The 17,641-nt window shown below is 33.4% G+C and overlaps 2 protein-coding genes across 3 annotated transcripts in view; one reads left to right on the forward strand and one right to left on the reverse strand.

The window, feature by feature from the left end:
• Positions 1 to 201: 201 nt before the first annotated feature.
• Positions 202 to 5,349, reverse strand: zbtb42 (zinc finger and BTB domain containing 42). 2 transcript variants are annotated; one of them, XM_051133679.1, is made up of 2 exons: positions 5,211 to 5,349; positions 202 to 2,372 (listed from the first exon to the last, which is right to left on the reverse strand). In XM_051133679.1, the coding sequence occupies exon 2, from the start codon at positions 2,356 to 2,358 to the stop codon at positions 982 to 984; it is 1,377 nt and encodes a 458-aa protein (XP_050989636.1). In that variant the 5' UTR covers positions 2,359 to 2,372; positions 5,211 to 5,349; the 3' UTR covers positions 202 to 981. The 2 variants fall into 2 exon arrangements, with proteins under 2 accessions (XP_050989636.1, XP_050989637.1); XM_051133680.1 differs by lacking the exon at positions 5,211 to 5,349 and adding an exon at positions 4,485 to 4,685.
• Positions 5,350 to 13,805: 8,456 nt separating this feature from the next.
• akt1 (v-akt murine thymoma viral oncogene homolog 1) overlaps positions 13,806 to 17,641 on the forward strand; it is a 70,397-nt gene continuing 66,561 nt past the window's right edge. The window contains exon 1 of the mRNA XM_051133678.1: positions 13,806 to 13,958. The gene's annotated coding sequence lies outside the window, so the exon portion shown is untranslated. The remainder of the gene's footprint in view (positions 13,959 to 17,641) is intronic.

Here is a 17,641-nt window from a genome sequence, read left to right on the forward strand (position 1 = left end):
TTTTGATTGAATATCATGTCATATTTTTTGTTCTGTTATGTTTTTATTGTGTCAGCTAGATGTATTTTATTATATATTAATAACTAGAGTTATTATTATTTAATCAAAACAATCCAACTGATTTATCAGTTGAGTTATCCATTTTTGAAACTCTTCACATATATATATATATATATATATATATATATATAATAAAAAACCATTAAAAAATATATGTATCATATATTTAAAAGAGTTAAAAATGTGTGTGTGTGTGTGTGTGTGTGTGTAACGTTTTTTTTTAACTGTTAACGGTTTTTGAAGTGTTATTTATAACATATACATACATTTTTTATCTGTTATATATATATATATATATATATAAACAGTTAATCTCACCCACCCACCCTCTCACACATTTATATTATATATATATATATATATATGAAGAGTTCAGATGCAAAACCAGCTAAAAGCCATCTCGGTCAAAAATTAGATAATGATACTGAGTGAATGCTCCTGACACGTATTATTTGTCCATCAAATACTTTCTTTTCAAACTCGCTAAATTCCAGCCTCAGCCCAATCAGAAGTACCGGTACTTACATAGAAACTTATACTGTACATCTGAGCCTGATAAAAATGCATTTTTTAAAGAAAGACGTCAGATGGATTTAGCTGGTTTGTATCTGAACTCTTCATTCATATATATATACATATATATATATATAATTAAATGATCAAAGTTGTCCTAAAACCAAAACAATACCCATTCTTGTCTTAGGACAACTTTGATGAGCTTTTTTGATCCACACGTCATATATATCAAAGGCCCCAAGTTTATCAAATTGTTGCTTGCTGGAGACACAGTTGTGTTTTAAAAGCATTATTGAACCAATTTTCTGCCACCTGCAAAATACTGGGTATTATTATTACAGTATTATTCTTCTTCATAAAAACTGCTGTCGTTTTTCTACAAAAGGACGTGATTGCACGGCGCCCTTATCCGATAGCGAGCGTTTTGACGAGGCCGCAGTGGAACTTGCGTATGTGGCGGTAGAGATCGCCGGACTGCGTGAAGCGCCGCTCGCACCACTTGCAGGCGTGCGGTTTCTCGCGCGTGTGCACCACGGCGTGCCGGCTCAGGTTGTGCGAGTACTGGAAGCTCTTTCCGCACTGTCCGCAGGTGTACGGCTTCTCGCCGGAGTGCGTGCGCTCGTGCCGCTTGAGCGTGTACATGCAGGAGAAGGTCTTGCCGCACTGCGAGCAGGTGGGGACGGATCCGTCGGGCGAGAGCTTGGAGCGGACGCCGTCCTTCTCGCGGAAGTGCGAGCTGAGGTGGAGCTGCAGCACGTGCGGGCTCGGGAAGACCTTGCTGCAGAGCGGGCACACGCAGACCTGCTGCCCGCCCGGCGGGAGAAGTACCCCGCTGGACGTGGAGATGTCCGAGGACGCCAGGTCGTCCTCGTCCTCGCCCTCGCTGTCCCCGAGCTGGCGCTCGGGACGCACGCGCAGCCCCTCCTCCTCCTCCTCCATCAGGTCGTCGTCCGGAGGGAGCAGCGAAGCCGCGGCCTTGTTGTCGGGGAAGAGGGCAGCGAACCCTGTCACCACCGAGCTCCTGGCGCTATTCCCAAAGCGCTGGCTCTCCGGGCTCACCGGATCAGCGTCCTCCTGCTCTGACAGCAAGTCATGTTCGTCTTTAACAAGTGGCTCGGTGCCCTGCTGCTGGCTGTCGAGGGCCAGCTGTCCCGAGACGTAGGAGGGGTGGAAGGCGTCTCGGCTCGACAGAGGCTTGAAAGACAAATCCAGCGCGCAGTCCGTGTCATCCGATGCCCGGGACCTCTGGGACGCGGGGACGGCCGAACCACTGACATCAGCTTTTGTTTTTCCAGCTGTTCGGACACAGGCCTCGGCCTCGGCTGACACATAATTGACACCTACAAGGTCCGGGGACCCGGCGGGGTGACCGTTCGCCTTCTGCCCGCCGCAATCTGTGTCGCTCGCCGCCTCGCACAGCTCCTTATCCTTCAGCTTCCCCTTGCACACTTTGACGATGTCGTACATGTGCAAGTAGCTGGCGGCCGCCAGGACGTCCTCCACAGGGAGCGTGCCGAACTCCAGCTTCCCCTCGTACATGAACTCCAGCAGCAGCCCGAACGCCGGCGCCGTCACGATGTCGCCGTTCAGGTGCACCACGTCCCTCTTGTCCAGCTGGTCCCGGTAGAAGAGGTGGAAGTACATGCTGCACGAGGCCAGGACGGCTCGGTGCGCTTTGAATCGCGCCTCTCCCACCAACACCGTGCAGTCGCAGAGAAAGCCTTGGTGTCTCTGCTGACTCAGGCACTGCAGTAACTGGCGGCTATGGTCTGGGAACTCCATTCTCGTGGCGTGACCTGCCGGGAAAAACAGGAAAAACTGGATGTTAAATAAACGCCGGGTAGCCATTCACGACGGCGCATCTTACAGGCCGCCGGAGACAAACAAAAGTACACCCAACCCGCTGCGTGCTGCATTACAAACACGACCCGTGCCTTTTTTTTTTCTTCTAACGCTTCTCATACATGAACAAGTTTGCATGTTATTTTCCTGCGAGGCTGCTTTGAAACAGTCTGCGTCGTATAAAATAAACGGCTCGTCAACAAAAAGAGAAAAGGTTTTATCTCACAGAAAATCTTTCTAAAACCAGGTGTGCTTTCAAGCTGTTTGTAATGCAGCTATGTGAAAGAAACACTCAGAATTGTTATTTTACTTCTAATTCAACATAAAGGCCACTAAAAACAAACAAAATAATATCCTACTACATTAAAAATGAGTTTTGAGATTGAGCCTTCAATGCAGCTGCAGTATATGTGTCAAAATCTGACATTTTATTTGAGTTTCAAACATGCTTTTTAATGCAAAACAAACTGTCTCATTAGTAAGAATTGTTTATTTCACTACTAAGTTAACATACAGTTTACATACTGTGTTAGAAACAAGTTGTGCTTCCAAGATGCTGTGCTTTTGCAATGTACAGCTTCAGTATATGTCCAAAACTGTAATTTTAAAGCTTTTTAAAATCAGAATTATAGTTTGACGTTATAAACAATCTGTTATTTCACTTCTAATTCAACATAAAGGCCACTGAAGACAAACGTAATATCCTACTATATTAAAAAACAAGCTTCTAAGTTGTTTGCAGCTGCAGTATATCTGACAAACTGACATTTTAATTGACTTTCAAGGATGCTTTTTAATGCATAACAAACAGCTGTCTTACAATTATAGTTTTAAGCTACAAAAGAATCGTTTAACATACAGTATACATATGATATTGTAATATTTTTGCTTTAAAGATGTATGCAATGCATAGCTTTAGTAAATGTCCAAAACTGACATGTAATTGTGAGTTTCAAAGCTTTTTAAACTCAGAATTATAGTTTGAAGCTAGACAAAATAATTTATTTCACTTCAAATTCAACATAGAGATCACTGAAGACAAATGCAATATCATACTATATTAAAAACAAGTTGTGCTTTTAAGATGTTTGTAATGCAGCTGCATTATTTCGACTGTCAAAAATGTGACTTTGCTTCTGAAAACTCAGGATTATAGTTTGAATCTACGTTTATTTCACGTTTAATTCAACATACAAGCCACCAGAGATCATCCTACAATAAAAAACGAGTTGCTTCCAAGATGTTTGCAACGTGCAGCTGCAGTATATCTGTCAAAAACTGACATTTTAATTGAGTCTCGAAGATGCTTTTTAATGCACAACAAACAGCTGTCTCACAGTTATAGTTTTGAGCCACCAAATCATCTTTATTTCACTACCAAATTATACATACAATATCAAACTATATTAAAAACAAGATGTTTGCAATGTTTCAGTATGTCAAAAATTGAGTTTCAAAGATGCTTTTTTAACTGAAAACTCAGAATTATAGTTTGAAGCTACAAAAAAATCAATTATTTCACCTCTAATTCAACAGAGATCACTGAAGACAAACACATGCAATATCATACTACATTAAAAACAAGTTTCAAAGATGTTTGTAATGCAGCTGCATTATTTCAGCTGTCAGAAATGTGAGTTTTTAAGTCAGAACTTGTATAGTTTCAAGCTACAAACAAACTTATTTCCCTTCTAATTCAACATGCAAGCCACCAAAGATCATCCTACATTAAAAACGAGTTGCTTCCAAGATGTTTGCAACGCGCAGCTGCAGTATATCTGTCAAAAACTGACATTTTAATTGAGTTTCGAAGATGCTTTTTAATGCACAGCAAACAGCTGGCTCCGAACTATGGTTTAGAGCTACAAAAGAGTCGTTTGTTTCACTTCAACATACAAGGCACTGAAGACGAACAAAAGCAGTATCACACTACATTAAAAACAAGTGCTTCCGAGATGTTTGCGACGCGCAGCTAAGCTTATGTGTCAGAAATTAAAATGAATTCAAGACAGTGAATAAAAGCCAACTTGTTTACATTTAAGCCTAGATCGCAAAGCTCAACATACCCCTTCTTTCAGCGCTCACACAAGTTGATCTTCACTTTGCGCTTCCCATCGAACAGCAGCAGTGAATGAGCGTAAATCCAGTCATGCGCAAACAACATCTCCAAACGCAAGTTTGCGGACTAAAACATGACGAACATCATACAAACTGAATGAAAAGAATATCTCCAGAGCAGCCGACGACTAACCGCAACCTATCGTCCATGTGAGCGGAGAGAAAGAGCGTGTGTGTGCGCACGCGTGTGTGTGTGTGTGTGTGTGTGTGTGTGAGATCTGGTGGAGTCAGCTGCTCTGACATCAGCCTCAAATCTCCAGCTGTGTCTTTATGCCATATGTTTCTCAGAGGAACCTCAAACTTCTCAGAGTTTTTGCATTTTAACTCGGCGGCGTTATAATTCTAACACGATCCTTAGACAGAAAAAACACACGCGTCTCGCTGATATTAAAGTTTTCAAAGCGCGAACGAGCTCATGACAGGATACTTTTGTTTTAAAACAAACTCGCGAGAACAGGTCAGCGGCGCATTACGCGGAACTTTGACGCGCTTTTCTCCTTCTCCAGTGTCTTAACTCTTTCCCGAAGCTCTCGCAAGCTGCTGTGGCTCAGTGCATTCTAAAGTCCCGGCAGCGGAACTCAGACAGTGTCGCGGATCAAACGCGCCGCGCCGCGCCGAGCGCGGATACATTGTGTCACATTCAAGTCCAGATCAAAGCGCGTAACGTTACTCACTGCTGTGTCCTCAGATGGACCGGCGTGCTCTCATGGTGTGTGTCCAGATGTTGGAGTCTGTGTGTTTCTGCTCCTCAGCGCGATTCGAGTCCGGTGCGCTTGAAGCCCTGCGCTGCGCGTGTGTTTGTGTGTGTGTGTGTGTGCGTTTGTGTGTCAAGCAGGTTGTTAATGGTCCAGTCTCGCGATAACACCAGTGCACTGTACTTCAGGACAAACTCACACTGGGGCAGTAAGTAGCAGTGTTCACTTGTAAGACAGCTGTGTGACTCACTGCATTTATAAAACACCGTTTATTTGTGATATATAAGTAAATAATAGTATATACCATTTAAAGTACATCATATTTTATTAAATTAAATCCATTTCTATTCTGTTATTATTATTATTATTTTATGTTTTGGGGTTTATTCACAAACTACAATATATCTGCCTTAATTTTATTTTCAAATTTCTTAACGCATTTTATATATTGAGACTGTGCATCTAAAAATCTGTTTGTTTTTTTTTGTAATATTTTATTTATTGATTTTTATTTTTTTTATTTTTTTAGGGTTAGAATATCTGTCTTAATTTTATATAATGTGTTAATTTCAGATGTATACATGCATTTTGTATCTTTAGGTTGTGTGTTAAAAACACCTGAAATCTATTATTTACTGATTTACTTTTTATGTTTTGGGGTTTATTCACAAGTTAAGTTTTAAAATACAATATTTTAATGTTATATTAACTGATGTTAATGGGTTAATGTTTTAAAATAATTAATTATTAATGTTAAATGAATTATAATTAATTACAATTTAAAAATAATTTTAAAAATTAAATATAAACATTATTTATTTAAAATTATTTAACAAAAGATTTTTTTATGTTTTAGTCACAAATTACAACATCTGTCTGGTTCATTTCAAATTTATTCATTTTGTATCTTGAGGTTGTGTGTTAAAAATACCTAAAATTTACTTTTTTTTTCTTTGTAATTGATTTTATTTTTTTATGTTTGGGGTTTATTCACAGGTAACAATATCTTAATATGAAAAATTTTAATTGTATATTAACTGATGTTAATGGGTTAATTTTCTTTTTCAAAAAATAAATGTTTAATTAATTATAATTAATTAATTAAAAATGTAAAATAATTTCAAAAAAATAAAATATTTATTTAAAGATATTTTACAAATTTTTGATTATTTAAAAATATAACAACAATATAACAAAGACTTATTTTTAGTCTTTCAAATCCTATGTGACTAATCTAAAGTAAGTAATGAGTATCATTGAAAATCTGTTTTTGTTTCCATCAATACAACAATAAGAATTGATAAAAATATCAGAATAATAAACTTGGAAATAAACAAAAAGATTTAGAATTCAGATAAAAATGAAATAATAATAAAAATAATTTAAAATCATTACAGTCATTTTAAAAACAATACGATATTTAAAAATGTAAAAATAATTATAATAATGTAGACAATTTTACAAGGCTTTTTAAAATCTCCTATGTGACTAATTTTTTTTTTTCAATTTACACTTTTTTCAATTTACACTTGGAAATACAACAATGAAAATCAAAATATTAAATGCATTTTAAATTTTAAAGTTTTCATCATTTGCTCATGATTTTTTTCATTTACTTAAACTGTTAACCGTTAGAAAAAAGCTAAAAATAAGAGACATTTGCAAACACAAAGTGAGATGAAGAGGACTTTAAACTAAAGAGCGTCAATATAAGACTGTTCCCTTTCTCTAGAAAATGAAGTGTTTTTTGGAGAGGGCTCTAGATGCTAAAGTTATTGCAAATTGCAACGATCCTCTCAAACCCGTCCAGCCTAAATGCATTCCACTCTTTCAATACATTTAAGTGTATAATTAGAGGTCTTTTGAGAAGCTGCCCCTCCTCCTGTGGCCTTTGTTGAGAGCGCTGATTTGTTGTGTGTTGGGAGAGCGTTTGCTGGGATCTAATCGAAGCTAATCCTGCCCTGAGCTGGAATGTCTTGGCACTGACTCGCACTATACAGTCTTACTATTTTCACCCTAAAGTTACTCTGGTCCGCGGTTTGGAGGGTGGCCGTGCTTTTATCTAAATTGCGTATAATGCATGCAGGATTTTTTCTGGTTACTGGTTGTCATACTAATATATAGGGCACACATCCAAGTGGGTTTTTAAAAGACCAAGTTGAAAATCTGGGAAAATTTTAGGAAATACAGCACTGAAAATGAATGAAAATATGTGAATAATAAACCTGGAAATAAACCAAAAGATTAAGAATTCTAAAAAAAATAATTAATTAAAAATAATAAATAAAATTTTTAATTATTTATTTTAAAAAATAACAATAAAAAAAACTTAAAAATTATTGTTTATTATTAAAAAAAAAAAAAAAAGGCTTATATTTCAGTTTTTCTAATTCCTATGTGACTAAAATAAGAAATGAGTGTCATTGAAAATCTGGGGGGTTTTTTGTTTCCATCTACACTTGGAAATACAACAATGAAAATTGATTAAAAATATATCAGAATAATAAACTTGTAAATAAATTGAAAGATTTAGGATTCTGATAAAAATAAAATAATTATAGAAAATAATTTAAAATCATTACAATTATTTTACAAATAATAAGAAATTAAAACTAATTTAAAATGTTTAGAAAAAAATGTTTTTTTTTTTGTTTGTTTGTTTGTTTTACAAAATTAATTAGGCTATTTTTAATTCTTTAAAATTTATATGTGACTAATCAAAAGTAAGGAAACTAGGATTTTTGTTTGAAAATGAAATTAATAAAGGCTGTTTTTAATTCTAATTTTAGACCAAGTTTAGACCAATTTTTAAAAAGTAATTTTAAATAATTTTAAAAAATCATTTAATTAAATTTAAAAAAAAAAAAAATAAAAAATATATATTTTTAATAATTTAGAAAATGTATCATTTTTACAAAATTAATAAAGGCTATTTTTAATTCTAATTTAAGACCAAGTTGAAATTAAAAAAAAAAAAAATTATTTAAACAAAATTTAAATGAAAAAATAAAAAATTCTTACAAAAAAAATTAATTAAAACTAGTTTAAAAATGTAAAACAATATTTTTAACATTTTTACAAAATGAATAAGGGCTATTTTTAATTCTTTCAAATTCATATGTGACTAATCAAATGTAAGTAATGAGTGTTATTGAAAATCTGGGATTTTTTTTCTCATTTAAACTTGGAAATACAACAATGAAAATTAATTTAAAAAAAATATGTTAACTTGGAAGTAAATGGAAAGATTTAGGATTCTGAGAAAATAAAATAAAATCATTTAGAATAAATATAAATAAAAATAATTTTAAAAAATCATTTAATTTTTTAAAAATACTTTCAACAATTAATAAAACCTTCTCATTTTATTATTATTATTATAATTAGTTTTATATATTTATGTGCATCTTTTGTATAGATTTTCTTTCTTTCACAAAAGCTCAGGATGCTCTTTGGATTGTTTCAAATCTAGCTAGGTCATCAGGTTTGCTCACCGACATGTTTGTTTAATTATATCTGATCATTTCCAATGAAAAATGTTGAAAAAAATCTCTAGTCTGCTTTGTATCTTTGCTTGGCATTACCCCTAAAGTAAGCACTAATTTAATTCAATTTATAGCATCTGCTAAATGAATAAATGTAAATGTGATTGAAACAAAGCAACTCATGCAGTGGTTTTCACACAACGGAACTGCAGTTCACACGTTTTGCGAGTAGAAGCAACAGAAGAACATAGTTACGGGGCTATTTTGGGATCGCTCTTCTATACGAACACTCAAAGCGTTGTTGATCCTGCAGGCGCAGCGCAGACGTGAACAGGAGCTGCAGCTGCTCAGCTTGTGGCCTCTGCAACTGTTCAGGTCACCTTTTGCCCAAACTCCAGCTGTCGAACGCTTTGAAAGGGCCATTTGAAGCTTCTCTAAAGACTGTTCTTACAATCCCTGAGGTTTGGATTCCTCTTGCACTAGTTCATCTGGGCTGCGCTTTCAATTCCAATGGTTAAATCACTCTTAAAAATGAAGGTCCTTTATTGCACAAATAGTTCTGTAAGGTTCTTCACAATTAAAAAATAAAGTGGTTCATTTAAGAACTGTTCATTTGGGAAACCCAAAACAGTTTTTCATACGAACAGATTTGGAGAAATGTAGCATTACATCACTTGCTCATGTGAATGGGTGCCGTCAGAATGAGAGCTGATAAAAACATCACAATAATCCACAAGTAATCCACACCACTCCAGTCCATCAGTTCACATCTCGAGAAGACAAAAGCTGAGACAAATCCATCATCAAGACTTTTTTTTTTTAACTGAAATACGAATCAGTAATCTGTAATAACGCTTCCTCCAGTGAAAACGTGGTCTGAATCAGGAAAGAAATCTGCACAGATTGAGCACAGTTTACAGTCCAAAACAGCTCTAAACAGATTTTCTTGATGTGAGAGACAACAGGAGATTCTTTTTCATTGGAGGAAGCGTTATTGTGGATTATGGACTCGTATTTTAGGTAAAAAATGTTGTAATGATGGATTTGTTTTAGCTTTTGTCTTCTCAAGATGTGAACTGATGGACTGGAGTGGTGTGGATTACGTGTGGATTACTGTGATGTTTTTACCAGCTGTTTGGCTGTTCTCATTCCGACGGCACCCATTCACATCCATTGGTGAGCTAATGGTGCAACAGGTGTAGCTGAATCACAAATTAGACAGTTGTCTAAAATAAGTAATGAGGGTCATTGAAAATCTGTGATTTTTGGAAATTCAACAATAAAAATCTATAAAAATATCAGAGTAATAAACTTGGAAATAAATTAAAAGGTTTAGGATTCAGATAAAAATACAATAATACTAAATAAAAATGAAAAATAATTAAAATTGTTTTAAAAATAATAAGAAATCAAGATGATTCAAAAATGTGAACAATTTAATAATTTAGAAAATGTACAATTTTTACAAAATTAATAAATGCTTTTTTAAATTGTTTAAAATCCATATGTGACTAATCAAATGTAAGTAATGGGTGTTATTAAAATCTGGGATTTTTGTTTTCATTTACACTTGGAAATACAACAATGAAAATCAAAGTAATAAATACATTTGTATTCATTTGCAATCATTTGCTGAAAATAAGAGACATTTGTAAACGCAAAGTGAAATGAAGAGCATTTAGCATTGATGCACTTTCACCAATGGATCCTCTGCAGTGAATGGGTGCCGTCAGAATGAGAGTCCAAACAGCTGATAAAAACATCTGTTAACTGATGGACTGGAGTGGTGTGGATTACTTGTGGATTATTGTGATGTTTTTATCAGCGTGATGTGATGTATTTGGACTCTCATTCCGACGGCACCCATTCATTGGTGAGCAAGTCACAAATTAGACAACTGTCTTTCAAATTACTATGTGACTAATCAGAATTAAGTAATGAGTTGCACTTTCACCAATGGATCCTATGCAGTGAATGGGTGCCGTCAGAATGAGAGTCCAAACAGCTGATAAAAACATCATAATAATCCACAAATAATCCACACCACTCCAGTCCATCAGTTCACATCTTGAGAAGACAAAAGATAAAACAATTCCATCATTAAGACATTTTTAACTTAAATCCAAGTCCATAATCTTTAATAATCCATAATCTTCCTCCAGTGAAAAAGTGGTCTGAATCAGAAGAGAAATCTACACAGGTCAAGCACTGTTTACAGTCCAAAAACAGCTCTAAACAAATGTGTGGCTGGATTTTTTCTTTATGTGAGATACAACAGGAGATTGACTTTTTCCTTAATGTGGATTATGGACTCGTATTTTAGTTAAAAATGTTTTTATGACAGATTTGTTTCAGCTTTTGTCTTCTCAAGATGTTAACTGATGGACTGGAGTGGTGTGGATTACTTGTGGATTATTGTGATGTTTTTATCAGCTGTTTGGACTCTCATTCTGACGGCACCCATTCACATCCATTGGTGAGCAAGATGGAATAACATGTTTCTCCAAATCTAAGGAAGAAACAAACTGACAAATGAGATAATTTCTCAGTGATTTTGTTAGTGTTTCACATGTTAATGAATGTGTTTTGCAGTAAATGAGGAGGACTATAGGCGGTTGTTTTGACTGACAGCAGCACAGACACAATGATTTTTCTCAGACTCGGATGTAAGCAGGAATGCGTTTCATTCATCTGTCCGGAGAGGGAGGCCGGGTGTCGTTTGTGGACGGTGTGTTTACGGGTTACACAATGCAGCGGTTGTGCTTCATGGGACCGGAGCGTCTGAGAGCGGCTCAGAATGACGGCGAGAGGTTCTCACAGAGAGCGAGAGAAAACTTCCTGGAGGCTCATTTTTTTTCTGTCCGTTCTCATCAATGGCATTCCAGCCCGAGCCTCTCTTCCCCCGGACAGACAAAAGCATCACATTCCTCTGCTGTCCTCTGGCCGGCCCGTCCATGTCATTCACAAACACACAAAACCAGCTTCCCAGCACTTGATTTTCACAGGGAAATTACCAGATTGAGATCAGCTGAACGGATCATCTAAATACATCTCACATCTAATTAAAAACAAATTCAAAATTGTATAAAAACATAAAAATAAATAAAGGGAAAAAATAAAATAGATTATTCATTTACATTTCAGATAAAAAATTATTTTTTAAAAATTGTCAAACTCTTGTAGCTCTCAAATCTTATTTGTTCATTTGTTATACAGTAACAATTTCTGCATAAAGTAAATACACATATAATTACAGATAAATAAAAATATTAAAAATAAATAATAAAATGCATTATTAATGATATTTAAAATAAATACAAATTCAGAATTAATAAAAAACATGGTTTGTTAATGCTTGTTAAACATTTATACTGTTAAACTCGTTATAATTCTCAAATGTTATCTGTGCATATTATTGTAAAGTAAGTAAATACACATTTAATTAAAAACAATTGAAAATATAAAACTAAAATATATTAACCTAAATTAATATTGAAAATAATATAAAGTAAAAAATTAAAATTAATTAAAAAACACAATTTAACTTTTGCTAACAGTTCATACCAGTAAACTCCAGTTGATTTCTCTATAAATTAAACACAAATAATTAAAAATAAATAAAAAAATTTAAATATATTAATATTAATAAAATAATATTAATAATAATAAATTACAGTTTGTCTTTTATAAACTTTATTATAAATCAATTTGTGAATAAACATGACATTTTCAAATCAATATTAATGAGAGCAGTGATCCATGTGAAAGCAAACATGTCTTCTCATAATTAACAGATGGAGATGTATAACTGAAAAAAAAATGCATAAAATAAAAATATGTCTTGATGGCATAAAAATATAATAAGGCACTGGAGCCTTAAAAAGAGACAGATGGAAGATAATATAATGGCCTTGTGACAATAACGAATAACAATAAAAAATAATATTAAAACAAGGTGCTAAGTGATGAATAAAAATAAATAAAAAAAACATGTATATGTAACAGTAGACATTTATCAAGACAAAAAAGAAAAATACTTTTAGTGATAAAAATGTATTTAATAATTATTCAGTAATTACATCTAATAATTAAAAAAATAATGACAAGAAAAAGATATGGGTCAAAGACAAAAAGGGTTTAAGCATAAAAACAACAGGTGTAATATTGCTTTAAATTGTTGTTGTTTTTCCAAAAAAAAAAAAAAGAAAAAGTTTTCTGATTTATTTAATTGCATCTTTGTTTTTGTTTATCTGAGCAAAAAATAAATATCATACATTTTTCACTCATTTACAGAAAACACCCACTAAAATGTCATTCAGCATAACAATCTTGTCAGGCATATTTACAACAAAAATCAATTACTGACATATCAAAAGACGAATTACTTTCACCCCAAATACTAATTACTTGTAATTCTACATTTTTTAAGTTTGCGCATTTGTGAGTAAGATTTTTTTACTCTTATAAAACACAATCAAATGTAATATACTCCCTTATTCTTTTATATATTTTAATACGTACAAGTCAGAATAAGCATGTCGTTGAAATTTTACTGAATGAAAATGTAACATTATTTCAACCAAATTTTGACATTTTATTCTCCAAAAACTTAAAAGTAGACACTATACTTACATGTGCTTTCTGTGGACATAAAAATTGTAAATTTCTTTTGATGTGGACATCTTTGACCCATATATACTATATAACAATAAACATATAACATTAAAATAGTATTAAAAGTATTTTTAACATAAAATAAAACAGGCATTTATTGAAAAAATAATGTAAATAGTATAAAAAAAATAAATGCAAATTTAAATGTAATAAAACGTAAACGTGTAACTCCAAATAATAGAATAAATCTAAAGTTGAAACTGCAGAAAGTTAATATAATATTGATATAGATTTTTTTTACGTCTTGATAAATGTTATATAATGCAGACAAAGAAAGAGAGACATCAAATATTAGTGAAATAAATAAACAAGCATGTACATATGTTTTTTTGTGACCTGCCCATGTAGTTTTTGTGAATGTCGGGCTTTAGGACCCAGCGCGGGGCTCTCGCCGGACTCTCTCCGCAGGCAGGAGTCTCTCGCTGTGGGGAGTGCAGTGGAGGAGAGGCGAGGACACGCTAGTGCTCATCAAAACACTTTTACCTGTTTTCTGCGGGATTAAAGTAACAACCGAAGCAGGGAGCTCCTCCACAGCAATGCTCCGGAGCCCTCAGTGAAATCCGTCTCGGTAAAGTGTCTCTCCATTCAGTTTGATGGCAATTCTCGAAGCTCTGCTGCGCTCAATAGGATGCGGTTATTTCTCTCTCAGAGGCCTAAAATAAAAGACTCTAACTGTCAAATAAAACCGCTTCACACGGGGTGAATGAAAGCACTAGTTTAGCTGCTGGTTAAGGCGGTGATCTCTAGTTTGGTTAGCGCGGGAGCGTGTTTATTTGTGTCTTTATTAATCTGTCAGTTGCTACTTTGTGTCACTTTAAGCGCGCGCAAGCGCAGGCCCAACGCTACAATGTTACAATTTTTAAATGTTGCAATATTCGAATGTTACAATGTTTCTGTCGTCATTCAGTGTACATTCCGACGTGTGTGTTTGTGGCAGTCCTGCTGTGTTTACAAACGACATGTGCTGAACAGACTGAGAGACAGTGGCTCAGTATCTCTGTCTTCCTGTTAATATTTTATCACTGTAATCTGAGGTGCTCCTGTTTACGTCTAAAAGATCACCGGCACAAATTACCATAGTACTACCGTGTTGTTTTGACACGTGCCTTGGTGTTTTTTTGGAAGAGCATTGGAGTTATATGGAAATGGGTGAACTGGACACAAGTATAAAAGTGAATTGTACCGTCGGGGGGTCGTTTGGATGGACTGTCAAATGTCACATGACTGAAGATGCTGACAGTATAATGACTGTAAACACTCACGCAAGCGCTGCTTTAGGTGATTTGTGGTTCTGTGTTGTGACTTCATCTAATCATGATGGATCTTGTTTACTTCAGGCTTGTTTAGTCTTTGATTCTCGATTGTTTTTGATTATAGGTTATGTGGAGCATTAAATCAGGACCTTGGGTTGGGTGTACTTTACCAGAGTTTACACACACCTACTCGTTCTGCACGATTTCCACATTTGAGACTAATAGTGAAGTCATTTAATCGATGAAATCACACAAATGGGAATGATTTTGTGATCCAAATATGTGACACAGCTTTATAAAGTGCATCCTAGGATACTTTAGGTACTTTTCCTTCACTTTCCACTTCAAATGGTACGTAAAAAAAAAAAAAATTAAAATTTGTATGTGTATGTTATATACTATCTTTAAGTAGTACATATTATATATTTTTTTTTTATATAATTTTTTTTGCTGATTTTTTTAAAATACTATTTAAAGAAAACGAAAAAAAGCATTAAAGAAAAAATACACACACACACATATATAAATAAATAATGTATATAATATTTTTAAAAATACATAAAAATGAATTTTAAAACATATTTACAAAATGTATGTTTTTATTATTCATTTTTATGTCATATTTAAAGATAAAACAAATAGAAAGATATATTAAATGTATTATGTATATATTATATTATATAATGATATTGTTTATTTTATAGAATTTTTTTGTTGATTTTTGATGTACTATTTAAGGAAAATGAAAAAAAGGTAAAGGAAAATACATATATATATATACATACATATATAATTTAATAATATATAATATTTAAAAAATACATAAATGAATTTTAAAACATGTACAAAATATTATAAATTTTTGATGTCATATTTAAAGATGAAAACAAATAGAAAGATATATTAAATATATTAGATATTACATTATATAATGATATTGTTTATTTTAAAGAAAAACTTTTGTTGATTTTTGATGTACTATTTAAAGAAAACAAATAGAAAGATATATTAAATATATTAGATTATATAATGATATTGCTTATTCTATAGATTTTTTTGTTGATTTTTGATGTACTATTTAAAGAAAACGAAAAAAGATTAAAGAAAAAAAAAAATATATATATATATATATATATATATATATATATATATATATACATATATAATTTAATATTATGTAATATTATAATAAAATATACATAAATGAATTTTAAAACATTTACAAAATATAATTTTTTATTATTAATTATTGATGTCATATTTAAAGATAAAACAAATAGAAATATATATTAAACATAGTATATATATATTACATTATTATTTGTTTTATAGAAAAAATTTTGTTGATTTTTTTTTTTATGTACTATTTAAAGAAAACGAAAAAAAGATTAAAGAAAATATGTGTGTATATATAAATATATTAAAATATATATAATATTCAAAAGATACATGAAAATTAATTTTTAAACATTTACAAAATATAAATTTTTATTATTTATTTTTGATATCATATTTAAAGATAAAACAAATAGAAAGATATATTAAATATTAAATGTGTTAAATAGATATTTTAAAATCATTACATTTAAATTGTACATAAAAATTCTACGAACTTATATATTTACAAAATGCAAGTTTTTATTATTAATTTTTGGGTATACTATTTAATAATAAAACAATGAAATATTAAAGAGGTTATTTGCAAAAACAATGTTATGTGCAAAAAATAATGTTTTTTCATTGTGCATTCCAATTCATCTAAATCATACTGCAGTTGGGTTATTTTGACAAAGTAAAAATAACTAAAAAATACAGCTAACTAACACAATAAAACACAATAAAAACATGATTTTTGAAAAAAAAAAAAAACAGTTATCTGCTTTTGCAAATAAACTTTGTATAAATATTAAATATGCATTTAGATATTTTAAATCTAAAATTATAACGTCATATTTTGCATGTATTATATATATATATATATATATAGAGGCCTAGACCTCATCATGTTCCTCCATAGTCATGAGCCGTTAGTGAGGACGTCTCTTGTCTGCCATGTGACCTGTGGGTGGATGAGGGATGAAACTGCTGGAAGATGCTGAAGGAATGTTTTACATTCTTCTGCGAGACGTCTTTGAGTTCCTTCTGGTCCCGCTGACGCAAATGTGCCACCAGTAACATGCAGAATGTCAAGAATGCAGAAACTCGCCGTGACACAGGCAGGCGTATTGTGCGCGTTAGCGGTCGCAGCGCGGATGAGCTCGACCCGCTTGAAATCGGTCTGACGCAAAATCACATCATATGACTGGCCTTGTTTTAGTCTGACTGGAGAGATTGCGCTTCTGCTCGCCTCTGGAAACTTTACAGCGTAAAGCATGATATTAAATGTGGGCTTGGAAAAGAGAAGCAGAGGCGCTTGTGTGCTTCAGTGTAAATGAGGTTTCATCCACTCATATCCTCGTCATATAACCGCCTGACCGCGCGTCTCTCATTTGTATTGAATGGAGGCTGAGTTACAGACGGTAGCGGAATCGTGAATGACTTTAATCGGGGTGGGACGGTGAGTGAAGGGCCTCAGGCCCCGCAGATCATGTGACCCTGAGCGGGGTATTGGGTTCATTCAGACGGCCGGCTCTGGCTGTGTGCCATCCACTCGCTCTCTGTGTGTGTGTGTGTGTGTGAGAGAGTGTGTGTGGACTGTTGCAGTAAAAACACTCGGCTCATGTTGAAAAGCAGGTCTGGGTTTGCTGCTCAGGGCCAAAACATACTCGCTTCTGTCTTTATTTTTGTGCATCTCTTATTTTTATTTCACTGCCGGTTTGTCAGATGTGATATCCACATGAACCAAACTAATAATTTGACAATTCTAAAATGATTCTAAATATGGGATGATGTGATTAAAAACATGTGACAACTATTATATGTGATTATATTTAAATAGTTTATCAAAAACAATAACAAACATTTTAATTTTGTATTCATTTTTTGCCATACTGTATTT

The sequence above is a fragment of the Labeo rohita genome, chromosome 17, assembly GCF_022985175.1.
Source record: "Labeo rohita strain BAU-BD-2019 chromosome 17, IGBB_LRoh.1.0, whole genome shotgun sequence".
Taxonomy (NCBI): Eukaryota; Metazoa; Chordata; class Actinopteri; order Cypriniformes; family Cyprinidae; genus Labeo; species Labeo rohita.